This window comes from Echinops telfairi, unplaced genomic scaffold, assembly GCF_000313985.2.
Source record: "Echinops telfairi isolate 266 unplaced genomic scaffold, ASM31398v2 ScPeMD7_2291;HRSCAF=2852, whole genome shotgun sequence".
In the NCBI taxonomy this organism is placed as follows: domain Eukaryota; kingdom Metazoa; phylum Chordata; class Mammalia; order Afrosoricida; family Tenrecidae; genus Echinops; species Echinops telfairi.
In genome coordinates, this window is record NW_022106189.1 from 47,597,785 (window position 1) to 47,614,546 (window position 16,762).

At 58.4% G+C, this 16,762-nt stretch overlaps 1 protein-coding gene across 1 annotated transcript; it reads right to left on the bottom strand.

Annotated features, from left to right (window-relative positions):
* Positions 1 to 120: 120 nt before the first annotated feature.
* On the bottom strand, positions 121 to 5,685 carry MVD (mevalonate diphosphate decarboxylase). Its single transcript, XM_004704741.2, has 10 exons — positions 5,580 to 5,685; positions 4,315 to 4,385; positions 3,503 to 3,617; positions 3,257 to 3,403; positions 2,317 to 2,516; positions 2,064 to 2,138; positions 1,755 to 1,973; positions 1,531 to 1,646; positions 995 to 1,103; positions 121 to 646 (listed from the first exon to the last, which is right to left on the bottom strand). Exons 1-10 carry the CDS (start codon positions 5,647 to 5,649, stop codon positions 533 to 535), a joined length of 1,236 nt encoding a protein of 411 aa, XP_004704798.1. The 5' UTR covers positions 5,650 to 5,685; the 3' UTR covers positions 121 to 532.
* Positions 5,686 to 16,762: the final 11,077 nt, after the last annotated feature.

A 16,762-nucleotide genomic window follows, 5' to 3' on the forward strand; every position in this document is an offset into this window, starting at 1 on the left:
TGTATGTGTGTGGGGTGTATGTGTGTATATGTGGTGGGGGGGTGGTATATGTGGTGGATTCACCACCCCCACCGGGGGCCTCCCAGGGGTCCAATCCTAGTGAAGAGAGCAGAGGCGGGATCGCTACCTTGGGTTTATTCTCACTGACAGGCACAAGGTAGTGGCCCCATAGAGCATCTTCCCCCACTTTGGTGCAGGGGGACAGGGACCCAAGCCCCTACATGGGGGCCCCTCTGGGTCTGGGGACTGTGCCTGCACCAGAACCAAGCTGGGTCCCAAGTCTCGGCAGGGCTCCCAGGAGGTTTCCTGAGACCCCTGTGTCCCACCACCAGGGTGATAGTTGGCTGTGCCAGTGCTGCAGGGGCAGCCCTAGCATGGGGACAGCAAGCCCTCCTCAGCCCCCACCAGGTCTTTGCACCCACCCCACCCCATCCCTCAGGGGGCTGCTTGTCTGTCGCCCAGCATGATGCCCGGTGTGCAGTGACCAATGCAATGCCCACTGCCCTGCTCGGTCACTGCGAGGGCCCCTGGCTCAAGACGGCAGAGGGCAGCCCAGGGAGGGGCTTCCGGCGGCTGGCTTCAGCAGACCATCAGGGCCCAGGAGATGACAGTCGGGATCGTCCAGGACTTGAGGCCCCGGCCCTGCCTGGGGGCAGAGAATGATGTCAGGTCACCCCACCTGCTTCCATGGCTTTGGGGGGCTGTAGGACTCCTTGGGGCAGGTTAGAGAGAAGGTCAGAGCGGCCCTGCCCCCACTGCCCTGCAAGACAGGGGGAGCTGATGGTGACCCTGGGCCCTCAGCTCTCTCTCACAGTCCAGCACCCAGTCACCTGTCGGAGATGGAGCACTCGGCCCTGGTTCCTGTCAGCGGCCCCTCCCTCATTGCTGTCCCCAGCCTGTCCCCCCCAGGACCGTACCACAGCCACACACTGCACTCAGGCCCCCAGTTCTTCTCACGAGGGATGCAGGGTGCAGGGGTGTCGTCCGGCCTCACCTTTGTAGCGATAACATATCGGATGCGGCCAGGGGTCGGGTCCAGGGCCAGGGCGGCCTTCAGCTCATCCGAAAGTGTGACTGGCCTCACTGGCAGCCCCTTCAGGAACCTGGGCAAAGGCAGTGGCTCACTCTGGCCCTAGCTCCCAGTCACCACGCTGGCACCCCCCAGGCGGCAGAGACTCAAGGCCAGGCAGCTTTCCCGGACTCCCTGACAGGAAGGGGACTCAGGCCCGGTGGGGCCACAGGTTGTCCCCGTCGGGGAAGGATGGCCCCGGGGCCCCCACTCTCAGATGAGGAGATCCCGGGGACACAGGACACAGTTCACCAAGCGGGCAGAGGAGATCCAGTAACTGCTCACGGGAGTGGTCCTCCCTAGGGGACCCCAAAATGCACCACAGCCACCCAGAGGTGTCCCCACACAGTCAATAGCAGCCCCACCCAATGCAGCCTGCCTCTGGGGGCCATCCATGCCCTGTGCTTGGCTTGGCAGGAGCTCCCCACCCCACCCCAAGAAGTGCTGGGGCTGCCACTCACTTGTCCCCATTGGACTCCGGGGGAAAGCAGTGCCTCAGGGCTGCCACCAAGTCCTCCAGGGAGTCCTCCAGAGTGAAGACCACTGCATTGGGGCCCGCGTCAAATGTGTACGCCGCCTGCAATGCCGGCGCTGCTCAGCCCGCGCCCACCGCACCGCACCGCCTGCCTCCCACATGGAACCCACGGGCCCGCAGGGGAAGGGTATGCTCTGTGAGCCCCGGTACCTTGGTCTGTCCGTGGTGGGCATTGAAGCGGTGGACCAGGTGCATGATGGCCCAGGAGGTGTCGTTGAGGTAGGAGATGGGCGGAAAGGTGTCCAGGCAGGTGGCGTGGAACTGGTTGCTGTCTTTCATGGTCAGCTCCCCAAACCCGGCGAAGTCACGCTCACGGACACACCGAATCATCTCTGCCATGCGGGCCGGCACCACCGATGTAGCCCGGAACTGCGGGGCCGCCTTTGATGAGATCCTGCTCTCCGGCCCCGCAGCGCCCGCCCCTGCCCCAACCCTCTGCCCCAGCCCGCAGCCCCTCACCTGGAGCAGGGCGCTGGTCTCCACGCTGCTCTGCATGCCCACCGTGCTGCCCATTGGCTTCTGCTCGGAGCTCACCTACAGCCCAGGATGTCTGTGCTGTCTCCACGCACACGCCTGGGCGGCTCCCATCCTCCCCCGCCCCCACCCACCCACTCTGCTGCCATGGGGCTCCTGTGTGGGGGCAGCATGAGGCTCCCAGGCTGTGCTGAACCACCAAGGAGCAGCTCTGGGCACCACTGCCTCACTCACTCACCACGAGGACAAGGACCCTGAGCTCTGGCCAGTGTGACTCGGGGGCCACCTGCTGGGCTACGCTGTCTCTGCCATCCGGCCTCTCCCCCATGTGCCACTCCACAAAGCCACCGTACAGGCTCCGACAGGCGCTGCCTGAGCCGCGACGGGCCACCTCTGAGAGCTCGGCCTCCACGCCATAGACTCGGGCCAGTGTGTAGGCTGCAGGCACAGAGGCGGGGCTCAGACACAGCCAAGCGGGGGCCAGGTGACCAGGCCCAGACACTGCTGTGCCCCATGGGCCAGGTGCCCAGGCCCCCCTGGCTGTGCCCCATGGGGAGTCCACCACACAGAGACCCCCGAATGGCCTAGCCACCAGCTTCAAGAACTGGCGGTTACTGCCCACTCGAGCATCTGCCCACCGTCCTCACACTCTACTCTGCCCGCCAAGTCCTGCTCTGGACTGGGACACAGCTGCAGCCTAGCCCAGCCTAGGGGCTCAGTGGTGTGGGGTCCTTGAACCTGTGGAGACCCGAGGCTGAAGAGTCTTGAGGAGTGACAGCTAGGCACCTGAGTGGTCTGGGGGATGGGGGGTGGGGGAGTCTCCAGAGGTGTCTGTGTGTGTGTGGGGGGGGGGGTCTGAGCATAGGCATGCATGGCACCTCCTTCCCTGCTTCTCAGTGCCAGTGCCCCCAAGGGTCCGCCAGCCCCCAGGCCTGTGATGTTGGCGTGACTGTGGCTAGGTGGCTAGGTGGTGGGTGGCAGGCACTGTGCTGCTGCGGTTGGACCACCAGGCAGTGAGCACACAGGTGCTGCTGGAGCCCCAGACCCTGCAGTTCCACCCCACAGTTGGGGTGGGTCTCTGTCCCAGCTGGGCAACCAAGGGACTGGAAGGTTCTAGCATGTACACTGGGGCAACACTAGGGATGGGGAGGTCAGAGGCTGGGGTGGGGCACACCCACCCAGGCAGGCGTAGCCCGCAGCGGAGGATGCCAGACCGGCGGCCGTGGGGAAGTTGTTCTCTGAGGCCACGTGCACCTTGTAGCTGAGGCGAGGCGGCCCGTCCCCATCATCATCTGAGCTCCTGTGCTTCTGGGCCAGGCGATGGACTGCAGGGGGCCAGTATCAGTGACCAGGGAGCTGCCCACCTAGGCCCAGACCCTCCCTCGGGCTCCAGAAAGCAGGGGAGGGGTGACCCCAGGACTCACTCTCCCTCAGACAGGACTGCAGGCGTGGCTGCCCCACGTCCACCTCCATGCCATTCAGCCAGAGCCGGTCCTCCGTGAAGTCCTTGCTGATGGCGGCAGTGGTGGTGGTTCTTAGCTGGAAGGGAAGCGTTGTCACCAGGGGCCAGAGCAGAGTCCAGTCCAGCACCCCTCTCTGCCAAGACGCCCCTCAGGAACAGCCCCGGGGGCGGGTGGCTGGGCTGGCAGTGGAGATGCTGAAGGGGGAAAGTTCCAAACAGCATGTGGCCATTATGGAGGGGCAGATGCCCCCAGGGTTCTGGGGTGTATATGCACTGGTGTGCACGTATGTAGGTGATGAAACCCTGCCTGGGGCACATGTACGTGTGTGTGCATGCATGCACGTGTAGGAAATGAAACCCTAAGGAATGTGTGTGCACCATGGCATGTGTATGTGTGCTGATGGGTGTACACATATATATATATGTGTGTGTAAGACCTTATACAGTGGTGCAAGTGCTTGATGTGTATACAATGGCATGTGGGGTGTGTGTGTGTGTGTGTGTGTGTGTTTGCTGCTGAGGCCTTAGACTCCAGGGTGTGTACGTGTGCATGTGTGCACATGAGTAAATATACAGTGGTATGTGTATGGTGTGTATACAATAGCTTGTGTGTGTGCCTAGACCTGAAACTCCAGGGCGTGCATGTATGCGTGTGTATGTGGCGAGCGCTCAGTGGACAGGGGACAGCTCTGCAGTCAGCCAGGTCCGTGTCCCTGCTGAGCCCTTACCCACCCTCACAGAGCACCACCTGGCTTGCTCCCGGCCGGTGCCCACCTGGTCCTGGTGCAGCGTGACGCTCAGGGACGAGTTGAGGGGCAGGATCAGCTCCTTGTCGCGCTTTCCCCCTGGGGTGGACAACCACAGGCAGGGTCTGTCTGTAGCCTTTCCCCCTCCACGGCCGCCCCCTGTCCACTGCCTTCTTCTAAGGCCTCCTGAGGCTGGGCATCCCACTCCCCCTCATGGCGACCAGTGTGCACTGTGCCCCACAGGGCTTCTGGGCTGCACGCTTGATGGAGATGGGTGGTCAGGCATTTCTTCTGCAGCACCGCTAGGTGAGCTTGGCCCAACAACAGCTGATACTTGCAGTCAAGTGCAGACTGTACCACCGATGGAGTTCAGAGACCCAATGTCTATATCTTGTCTGTATCAATGTAAAGACCCTGGCTGCTATGATGTTCCATTGTTACATTGCTTTGTTACATCGCTACATTGTCACTAGTTTTTCAAGAATTGAGTAAAGGGGACCTAGGCCCGTGTGCCTCCAGTGAGGGCAAAACAAAAGGCCCAATTAAATGGAAACAGAAAAAGCTGGGGACCTGGGTGGTAGGTATCTCAGGTGACCTGGGCAGCTTGCCAGTGGGCGCAGGCGGTATTGGGTAAGATGCTCCCCAACCTGTCCTCCTAGAATGGGGGAGGGGACAGTTATCCCAAGCACTGCCAGCTGTGATAGGACAACTCCCAATCGGCATGTCCCAACATCCCCCTTGGCCCCAGCCTGGGCATGACGCTTGGAACTGCTCTGGGCCTCAGTTTCCTTATCTGTAGATGGGAAGCTAACAGGACCAGCCGGGGATCAGAGTGTGGCTGAAGAGATGATTGGGGGACACAGTGGACAGTGGCTCACAATGGCCACCACACACACCAGTGCTAAGGTGATTCACAGTAGGAGCACCACCAGATTCTCAGCCACCATATTCCCACACCCACTTCCTGCCTGCAAGGTCAGTGAATAGCAGACCCCATCCCACCTCTGACCCTGAGCAGGGTGTGTGGACCCAATGACCCCTACCTCACACCCACCCTCTGCGGGGTGAGTGGACAGACATGGTGCTCGCCAACCCAGCTGTCACCATGCCTGCAGACCTCACTCCACTTCTCTGCACGGTGAGTGGTGGCCTGGCTGACCTTTGCCCTCCTGACCCGCAGCCCCTGAAGGGTGAGCGGTGGTCAGGCTGACCCCCGCGTGGGCGCTGATTCCGACCCCCGTGGTGGGCGCCGGGGCGTCTCGGGCTGCCTGCCCGCACCTCCTCGCTACTCACAGTACTTGATGACGGCGATGTTGACGGGCGCGGTGCAGGTGACCATCCTGAACGGCTTCTCAGAAGCCATGGTTGAGCACTGGGCATCCGAACTGGCAGCTACGCCGCGCCGCGCCGCGCCCCCGGGCCGCCGACTCCTAGCCTCACGCGCTGCGCCGCGATTGGCCCCGGATCCCGACTGCCCGCGCGGCGACCAATCAGCGGTGGGTCCGGCCCACGCGTCACCCCTGAGCCAATGAGACGCATCGGACGATAGAACGCTGACGTTGGGCCCGCCTCTCGCCGCCCAGCCGGTGAGTCTGCGCAGGCGCCGAGTGTGCGCAGGCGTCGGTGCACTTCCGGCGAGCGGGCTTTGCAGTGGGGAAGCTGCTTGTTCCGGGCTGGGCGGTGCTGAGCGGCTGACCGTGGGGAAGTAGGGGCCCCTGGCCCTCCAGCCCCGCAGCCAGCGGTCTCCCCGCCGCCTGAGTTCTCCCTGCAGAACTTAGCCTGGGATTCCTCTGCTAAAGAGCTGAACGCATTGAAGATCGACGTTCTCAGAGCCCCGCCCATTCTGGAATGTTTTTTTAATGAGTCGTGTTTAAGAAGACGTACGAGTTTGGGCACCTGGCCCGCCGAACCCCAGCTCTGAGCCGACCAGTCCCTGGAGTGTCCGTTGGTGTGTGTGTCTCAGCCGGATAGGCTGTGTTGCGCCATGTGTCCCCGCCTTGACTGGCTCACGGAGACCCTGCCCAGTCCCAGGGAGACAACACCCCTCTTCTGTCCCCTGGAACGCTGCGCTCCCTCTGGCAGCCCCTAGATGCTGGGTGCCAGCGAGCTTGTTACCATGGTTGGCCATCGGACACGCGCTTGGAGCAGATGTGGGCATTTCTGGAGGAAAATGCCCTAGAAGAGGAAGTGTGTATGGGCGGGTGGCGGGTGCGCACCCCTTACTGGAGTCTCAATCTTCTCTCTGTACCTTAAATGGGTATCTCCGAGGCTGAGTATGCATTTCCACAGCTCTCGCAATCAGTTTCTGTTGCTGCAACACCACTTGGCCATCGCCAGAAGGTGGCCAGAGCCATCCCGCGGGTCACGGAGTGCCCTGCTTGCTCTAGCTCGGAGGGGGCAGTGCTGAGCAGAGCCACCAGTAAAGGTTGGCCAGCAGTCCATCGCACCCAAATTACAGCCTAGAAACCTCTCTGGGCAGCCCTCCTCAGACTCGAGTCCGGTGGGAACAGCCTGGCTGTGGGTACCGAACCACAACCTCAAAGAGGGACCGCTCCTCATGGTTAAGAAAACTCACTCCCTGGGAGGCAGTCCTGAAATTCTGACTCACACTCTACAGGACAAGATAGGGTGGAACTGTCTTTGTGGGTTTCTGAGACTAACCCTTTAAGGGAGTTAGGTTAGTCTGGATGGACTAGAGAAACAAATTCCTAGACTCTCATGTGTATTAGAAAGAGCTTTCTATAAAAGAGCAATTGTATATCGAAAACACATCCCAGCCCAGTGCAGATCAAGTCCTTAACTTCGATATTGCCCAATATGTCTGATCCCAGTCTATAAATTCCTCTTCAGACACACAACACATGAAATGACGCCAAATGCAGGAAGATCACAGGCCAGTGGGTGGAAAGTCTTAATGATCCAGTGATGGTGGAAGCTTCTCAGGGCTAACATGGGTCTTCAAGTGGCTCCTCCTGCCTCAAGGCTCTGGTTCCATCAGCTTAGCTACAGGTATCTTGTCAACAGGAAGATGGACAGAGTGCCCCCTCCAGGGAGGAAGACAGGAGTTCCCAGAATCCTCAGGAGAAGGCCACACCACACGGAGGCCTCCTTGGCTATGACCTGATTGACAGGCTAGACTCCACCCCTTTGCAAGTTGACAGGAGATGATGTAACTGCTACATCTTTCCCCCCCTGGAGCTGCTAGTGGTTTTGAACTGCTGACCTTACAGTTAGCAGCCAGCAGGTAGCCCACCGTCCCCCAGGGCTGCTCTCCACGCGCCATCATCGGGAAGAAAAAAACAGTGTGCTCCAGCTTCCTGCTGAGCCCCAGGGGCCACGTTCAGATCTGTCTGTGCTTCTCCTCCGCTGTTCACAGTCCTTTTGTTCAGAGATCACCTGCCAGCAAGAAACACGGCTCTGTATTAGTCTGGGTACTTTAGAGAAACAAATCTACAAAAAATCATGTAAAAGAGAGTTTTATATAAAGGTTAACTGTGCATCAAGAAAACATCCCAACACAGTGCTGCCCAAGCCCACAGTCCAATATTCACCCATTAACCCATATGTCCAGCACCAGTCCACAAAGTCCTCCTCTATCTCACAAAGCAGACACAATGATGGTGATGCAGGAGGAAAGCTGAGTCAGTGAACGTGTGAACATCTCAGCGCTGGCAGGGGTCTCCACACAGGTGCTCCAGCACCCAGGGCTGCATCGGGGTAGGTCCATGTGGCTTCCCCTTGGGGATGTCTTGCAGGAAGTCAGTCTTGCAAGCTGAAGCAGGGAACTGGCTAAGGCAGCTGCACCCTGGTGCGACCATCACAAAGCAAGAGACCTGAGAACTAGAAAGGTGAGGCTCATGGAGCCATTTATCCCTCCACCCTTCAATTAATCCCACATGTGTTTATTGGCCAGGTTGGCACAATAAACTAACTCAATCCACCCCTTACCAACCTGGCACCTGTATATAATTCTTTAGCATCACAATTGCAATTAAGGAACACCTACGCCTTAACCCTATAATCCTGTGAATTTTTGCCCCCACCTATGAAAGTTTGTAAGCCAACCACTTCATGCCTTTATCTCCCCCAATTTTAGGTATCCAATTTATATACTTCCCACTTACATCAACCCAGTTCTCTGAGAAGACAATCATGTTTTTCAACATGAAGAGTCTTCATTCCAGTTGGACCCTTGTGAAGTCTGCATCCATAAGCAAAGTCAAATCCGGACAGGCCATCCATGAAGTCAGCAACAATATGCACCAGTTCACAGGCTCAAAAGTCTCCAGCTGGTCGGGTTCTGGTCAACTCACTGTGGGCTGCCTCACTCAGCCTCCACAAGGTGCCCATTGGTCGCCTTGCCTTTAGACCATGGGCTCTCACCAATACTCAACAAGCCTAGCCCCCTCAGGTTAGGTCATGAACCTTAGACCAGTCAACCCGCTCTCATCTTCTTTTTTTTTTCTCTGTAAACCAAGTCCACAGGTGTCAGTGGCCAAACCTGTCTCTTTATTGCTGCATTTCTCCCACGTCCACTCAACAAGTAGATCCAGGTGGTCACCTAGCAAGCATTTCAGCCTGCTCACAGGCTCCCTTTAACATTCCGTCCCAGAGAGGAGTTTTCTTCATGGTTCCAGATTTTTTCCAGCTGCTGACAAAGACTACTGGGTCCTGAGAACTCCAAAGCACTGGGTGGGGCATATATTTTCAAAGCTTTTTATAGCTATGGCCTAAACCCATTTAAAGATCAAATTTTAATGACTGAAGCAAGTGGACTTACAAACTCTCTATTTTCCCACTTCCCATATTTTCCCCAGAAAAGCAACCGAGTAAATAGTGTGGCTTTATCTGACCTCTGGCTAGACAAAGAAGGAAAACTTCCATGAGGGAGAGGTCAAACAAACATCTACTCTCCATCTTATGATTTGTTTCTCCAATACCCCACTCCCAAGGTACCATAATGTATTAGTCTGGGTACTTTGGAGAAACACATCCACAGAAACTCATGTATAAGAGAGAGTTGGTAAGTGCGCATCAAGAAAACATCCCAACCCAGTGCTGCCCAAGCCCACAGTCCAATATTCACCCATTAACCCATATGTCCAGCACCAATCCACAAAGTCCTCCATCTCACAAAACGGACGCAATGATGCTGACTGCAGGAGGAAAGCTGAGTCAGTGAACGTGTAAACATCTCAGCTCTGGCAGGGGTCTCCACACAGCTGCTCCAGCACCCAGGGCTGCATCGGGATAGGTCCATGCGGCTTCTCCTCAGGGTGTCTTGCAGGAAGTCAGCCTTGCAAGCTGAAGCTGGGAACTGCTAAGGCAGCTGCACCCTGGTGCGACCATCACAAAGCAAGGGACCCGAGAACTCAGAAGGCGAGCCATTTATCCCTCCGTCCTTCAATTAACCCCACATGTGTTTATCAGTCAGGTTGGCACAATAAACTAACTCAGGCTCCTTGTCTGCGCCAGCCACATGCTAGCTTATTCCCCTGTCTGGTTACATCTGGATCTGCCACTGTCCTGGTAGACAGTCTGGATCCTGTTCACAGCTGGGCCTCGTGGCTGCAGTGTATCTGGTGACAGGTGTGTGGGCAGCGGGGACCCTATTGGGTAGGAAGGCTCAGATTCCCCACGTCCACAATGGGGACACCTGCCCTCCTGGACAGTCGCCTGCCCATGAGAAAGGGACTGTGGCTACTCTTCTTGTGAACTAGCAGTGTGACATCCATATTTTCCCCTGCTCCAGCTTTCTCTCCAGTGAGTCTGGTGGCACAGTAGGTTGAGCAGTTTGGGTCACCTGGGTGGGGGCTGCCAACCAGAGGGCAGAAACACCACCCTCGTTTGAAGTGCTCAGTTACAACGCCTTACAAAGGCCATGGTAGGAGGGGCAGGGACTTGGGAACACAGGTTGCAATTCAAGGCTACATAGCCAGACCCCCGCCCCCCTCCCCCGAGACACCCCCCACCCTACCTGCACAGGCCGGAGAAAGTGTGGGCCGTGGGTTTGGGCTCATCACGGGGTCTCGTGGAAGCCATTCAGGTTCTAAGTCGGCGGATCCAGTCGAAGCAGAAAGGCAGAGTTTTAAGGAGACCGGAGGGGGTCCCCACCTCCAGGATGTTGATGTGGAATCTGTCAGCCCAGTGCCCCCAGAGACATGGGGGGCTCCGTCACAAAGCAGCACTGGGGGGCCTGCAGCCCATGCGTGCTCCCTTTGTTCCCGATACATGTGGTTAAGCATGTCTCTGCCTCAGACAAGCTCTCCAGGTCAGGCCCCACTCATTTCACCAGGGGGGGGGGGGGGGGGGCCTTTCAAACAAGGCCACCCACCCCCCCTCATTCAAGGCAGAGGGGCCACTGGGGGGAGCACTCCAAAGGGATCATCTTGGCAGGCTGTCCCAAGGACGCAGGACAGCTCCGAAGGAGGACCTGTTTATTCATTCATTCATCAATTTATTTATTTTAACATGAATGAATTAATTTTCTTTGAAGGAAGACTCTTTAACAAAATGGGAAACTGAGCTGTTGGGACAAAGGCCCGGGGGCTTTAACCGTGTACTTATTTTACAATGAGTTTGTTTGCTTTCGACAATCTCACAGATGCACAAAGCACGTCTCAGACACTGCGGTAGTTCCATCCCACCAGTCGGAGGCGCTCAGCCTGAGTCACCACAGTCAACCCCAGACACCCCTTCTTCCTCCCGGCTGTCAGCTCTCAGGTGCCTGCCAGTCTGCAGACACAGGAAACCGCACAAAAGCCGAAACACCAACCAACAACCAACAGCAGCAGTGCGTGCAGAGCAACTCACCGAGGAATCTTGTTCCATGCAGGTTCTCTGAGGGCAGACTTCCATTTGTTCTAAAAACTCAAAGGAGCCCAGCTGAGCCCCTTGGGGATGAGGACGCCCACAGGGCTGCGTGGACAGGGTGAAGGGCGGGCACAGTGCTCTGGGGAAGGGAGAAGTGAGCCGGGTGGGAGCACTGTAGCTCACATTGTGATGTTGGTGTTGAATGAGCGCATCTGTGATGTGTGTAGCATTGCCTCCCATGGGGGATGGTCTCTGGGGGACCCAAACCTGTGTGCAAATATGTTTCCTGATGGCTGGAGTCTCGCTTCCCGGTCTCTAGAATGGGAGCAACACCCCCAGAGGTGCCAGGGGACCCCGGTAGGTGCTCCTCCCCTTCCTAGGGGTGGGGAGATAGGAACTGGGGCATGGTCAGCAGATCGAACCCACCGGACACTCTGAGGGGGAAAGATGAGGCTTTCTGCTCCTGTGAGGTGCTGTAACCTGGGAAACCCCCAGGAGCAGTGCTCCCCGGCCTTCAGGGTGGCTGTGAGTCCACTGGGTGTGTCCTGAGCAGAGTCTGACCTGGGCTGGGCTCACCTGAGCCTCTATGCAGGAGAGCTCCGGGACCTTCCATGTCGACAGGGGACATTATCAAGTGTGGCCAGGGGGTGGGACTTGGCTGCCAAAAGAATGGAAGAGGCAGGGTCCCTGGGGGAGACCTGGGGTTTCCCCTGACCCTGGGTGGGGGCCCTGACTTGAGGTAGGGTCCATGACCTGGGGTGGGATCCCTGATCCTGGATGGGGGCCCTGACTTGGGGTAGGGTCCCTGACTTGAGGTCAGGTCTCTGACCTAGAGTGGGGGCCTGACCCAGTGTGGGGTCCCTGACTTGGGATGGGATCTCTGATCCAGTGAGGGGTCCCTGACCTGGGGTGGGAGCCTGACCCAGGGTGGGGTCTGGGTTAGAGGGTGCGGCCCTGGACCAGCAGGGGGTGCCAGAGCGCAGGGTCTGTCTGTCTTCTGGTCCCTGAGAGCCTCCTGCTGCTGTCAGAATTAGGGGGGGCGGGTGTGTGTGTGTGTGTGTGTGTGTGTGTGTGTGTGCTGGGGCCAGAGTCCACCATTCCCCTGTTCTTACGGGGCGGCAGGCCTAGGACAGGTGACCGGTGGCAGATGCCTGTAAGCACTTGCCAACCCCTCAAGCCCCCATTTGTTGAGGTGGGGGTACCTGCCTTTCCAAGACCAGGTCCCCATACCCGCCCTGCAAAGAAACATCAGCACCCCATTTCTACCTGACTGTCCTTCCCCAGCCAGCCCCGCTGAGTCTCAGGAGGCCACAGGTACCAGGCTCCCTGAGCTCACATCCACACATGGCCATTCCCAGAAAGCCCCTGCGGGCCCACTGTGTGTCCCTGAACTGGCTCCTCCTCCCTGTCATACCGGGGGTCCAGGCCCCCTGGTCGGAAGACAGCCTTACTCGCAGCTGACCTTCGGGGACAGACGGGGTCGACGAGGGGGAGAGGTGAATGCAAAGACTGGGGCAGGGGCGTGGGGGACCTAGAGGTGGGAGTCGGGGATCTGGGCTCCAGCTGCCCCAGGGGAGCGGGGGCGGGGGCTGGAGGGAAGAGGAGAGGATGAGTCCACTTATAGAAGTCCCAGAATACAATCTGATGTACAGGCTGTGAGCCATTCGGCCCATGGAAGCCCTGCGGACCCGATGGCGGAGGGGGGCGGAGGGGGAGGGCAGCAACCTCAGGGTCGCAGCCTCCTGCACCCCACTCCTTGCACCCTGATGGGACTGCGGGAGGGTCAGGAGAGCTGGAGCTGGGGGGTGGTTTGAGGGAGCAGCCTCAGGCTCAGGCCAGCAGGGACTGCCCAGTGTCCTCAGGAGCCCTGGGGGGGAGGCTGCGGGTTTCAAGTCCAGGGCCTTTTTGAAAACCCGCAGGAGCCCTGGTGGCCAAGTGGCTGAAGCGCTCTGCTGCCCACCAAGAGGCCAATGCTTCAAACCCGCATCCTCCATCTCCTTCCTCACCTGCACACACCCCCTCCTGCTGCCCGGGGCCTCGCTCTCTCTGCCACCGGCCAACAAAGTGGCGAGGACATGGCCCGTGGCTGCTGGATTTGACTTCCAGAGTTCCCCGATTTTGGCCTGGACGCGGTCACTCCTCCCCCCACCTCCCCCAAGACTGGGGAAAAGGCAGCTTGACCACCCAGCCTGGTGCCTGGTTTCTGGTCTGTGCGGGGATGTCAAGGTGAAGCGGCCGATAATGTGAGGGACACGAGAGCCGGCAGCAGCCTTGCCCCATCCCTGCTGTGCTGCCTGGGATGCCGGCTGACCTTCCCTGGACCTGACATCGGGGCCTGCCAGGGACACCCTCAGTGAATCCCACATGGTGCTTTCTTGACGCAAGCCAGCCAGTTACCGGGTGAGACGTAACGGGCACCTCCAGTGGCTTCCCAGTTTCCAAAACAAGGTCCCACACCTGTTACTGCCTGGCCAGCCCCGAGCCCTGCCAGCGGGTCCTGGCCCTGGTCTGGCTAGCTCAGCACCGGCCGCCCACAGAAAACATTTCCCTGACGTGCTCGGCACCTGGTTGGCAGGCCTGGATGGATGCGTTCTGCCTGATAAACATGGGCTCTGGCTTACCTGGGCCTCGGGGGCCAACACCGGACAGCCTCTATGTGCCCAGAGCACTTGCAGACCCCCCCAAGGGCGGCATAGTTACCTCCTCAATTCACACCCAGAGTGCCCGGAACACCCCAGGAGCTGCTCCGAGGGGCCGGGTCAGCCCTCGCCTCGACGTCAACTGGGTCTGCCTTGACCTGATGCCAGCTGGGCACTGGGGGTCCAAAGATGAGATGGAGCGGAGTCTTGGGGCGATGAAGGTGGCCTCAGCCGTGCTGCCCAGGAGGCTGGACCTGAGCTGTGAGCTCAGTGCCTGCGGTTTCTTGTAAGCTTCTCTCTGGGTCAAGTGCAGCAACAAGCAGCTCCCGTTGTCCTCTCATTTCCAGGCTGGACAACGGTCACCACCACCCATTCCCAAGGCTTCCCCGTCCCCGGCCCTCAGACACCAGGTGTCCTCAAGCCTGTGCTGACTCAGCGATGCTAGAGACAGAGCAGAGCTGCCCCACAGGTTTCCAGAATCTTCCAGACAGACCAGACTGCGCTGGATGGAGTTCCACCCCAGAGGCTCCTTAGAGACTTCGCCTCTGTGGACGTCAGAGACTGTGGACATCGCTCAGCGTGGACGTGATGCTGCTGCCACGAGTCCAGGCTGACTCACAGCAACCCGGCAGGACGGGGTAGCGCTGCCCCGGGCGTTTCAGAGACTGTCACCCTTCACGGGAGCAGAAAGCCACCCACCCCCCCATTTGGTCAAGGCAGTGGCAAAGAGGAAGGCCCCGATGAGACAGATGGACACGTGGCTGCAACAATGGGCTCAACCCTCACAATTGTGGACCTGATGGCTCCGAGGTGAAGCACTCACGTGGCCGCCAATCCCAAGGTCTGCGGTTCAAACCCACCAGCACCCCACGGGAGAGAGACGAGGTCCGTTTGCCCCTGTGCAGATGGACAGCTCTGGAAACCCACCAGGACAGGGTTGATGCAAGTCAGTTAAAGCAACGGAGGTGGGTCCTGGTTTTCAATATGAGCAGGCGTCAAAGTCACAGAAGCCGCCAGCTGCTCTGAGGGACAACGTGAGGCTTGGGGAGCCTTGGGTCCCCGGGGCATCCTGCTCTGTCCCACAGACACAGCGTCTGAACTGACTTGGGGACTGGGGTCTGCCTACAGTGAGTGGATGTTATGTTGGCTTTATACCCCTGCCAGGCCTACCCCAGTCTGTGTCAACTCCTGGCAGCCTAAGCTTCACATCACACCCTGGCCCTGCAGAAGGAAAGCAGGAAGCCCATGAGTGCCGCCCAGACCCTCCTTACCTCACCCCTCTCCTCCGAGAATGTGCCCCCACCCCCACCCCAGCCCACACTGAGACCTGGAAACTTATGTTCCATTGAGCTGGGCCAGGGAGCTATACTTAGACAGCCGTAGGGCCGGGCGGGGCCCTCTGGGTATAGATAGAAACAAGTGGGCTATTTTCAGACACCCAGAGAACCCCAGGAGGTCCTGAGCCAACCTGGGCTTCTGGTGGCAAAGCCACACCCGGTGGGTGGGCCAGGCGGAGTCAGGAGGCAGCCTCATGCTCAGCTGGCTCCCTGGTCCCAGGTCCCCGGTTCCCCTCCCGCCACCCTTGGAAGCTGGCATTCCTGGCCCATGAGGGGTGCTCAAAGGGTCTCTGGGAGGGGTCTTGACTCATCCTGTGGGGAAGACCGAGGCCACCCAGGCCCTTCCCTGCAAAGGGCTGGAGCAAGGGGTGGGGGACAGGGGTGGGGGGCCTGGGGGACGGCCTGTGGAAAGTCGTTGACCCGTGAGCTTGCACTCAGATCACAGTAGCAAGCGTGTGTATTTTCACCGCACTAGGTATTTCTAAGATAAACCCCTCAGGAACAGTAGTGGGAGTAGTGACATCATGAGGGGAGGGGGTGGCTGGGGAGGGGGAAGGGAGAGAAAGGGGGAACCCATCACAAGATTGGATATATAGCCCCCCCAAAGAGGACGAGTAACAGAAATGTAGGGAGACAACAGACAGTGCAAGATACAAAACATTCATAACAATATATACTTGATCAAGGATTCACGAGGGTGGAAGGGTGGGGGAGGGGGGGTAAAGAGGAGCTGACCCGAAGGGCTCCAGTAGAAACGGTTTTGGAGATGATGATGCAACCTGTGTGCAAACAGGCTCGATCCCACTGCTGTAAGGAATGTTGTGAGAGCTGTAAGAGCCCCCCCAAAAAGGGTTTTTTTAAAGACATCCCTTAGGGCAGTGGTTCTCAGCCTTCCTAATGCCTCAACCCTTTAATATACTTCCTCATGTGGTGGTGACCCCCAACCATGACATTATTTTCGTTGCTACTTCATCACTGTCATTTTGCTACTGTGATGAATCGTCATGTAAATCTCTGATATGCAGGATGTATTTTCATTGTTACACATTGAACATCATTAAAGCATAGTGATTCATCACAAAGCCAATATGTAATTATATATTGTGAAATTTTTATTTCTAATGACAAATAAATGAAATTTTGTCCTGAAGCATGGTGTAGCATGGGTAACAGTCTTAAAATAACAACCGGAAACTACGTTGCTACATTTTGCGGCAGTATGTGTAAAAGGCCAAGGTTGAGAGAGCTTCTTCCTCACCAGATCAGCGTATCTGCACGTGGGCGGACCGCCTGCGGACCGCCTGGAGACCGATAGAGGAGCGGGGTCTCGGTTCCTAAGACCATCGGAAATGTGTGTTTTCTGATGGTCTTAGGCGACCCCTGTGAAAGGGTCGTTCGACCCCCCAAAGGGGTCGAGACTCACAGGTTGAGAACTGCTGCCTTAAGGAGAAGCAAGAGAGGAGGGTGGGAGGTCCAGGGAAGGGACACCCCAACCTCGGCCCACAGAAGGCAAGCGGTCCTGCCCACGCTTGGCAGAGGGAGGGTTCACTCCGCTCAGGGGTGTCTGGTCCTTAGCGAGGTGGCCCTGGCCCACCCTGCCCCAGGAAGCCCACGTGCTGGCTTGTCTGCCATCGACTCGGTGTCTGCTGGCTGCCGGGCTGCCCTGTCCTCCCCGCCCACCTCCACT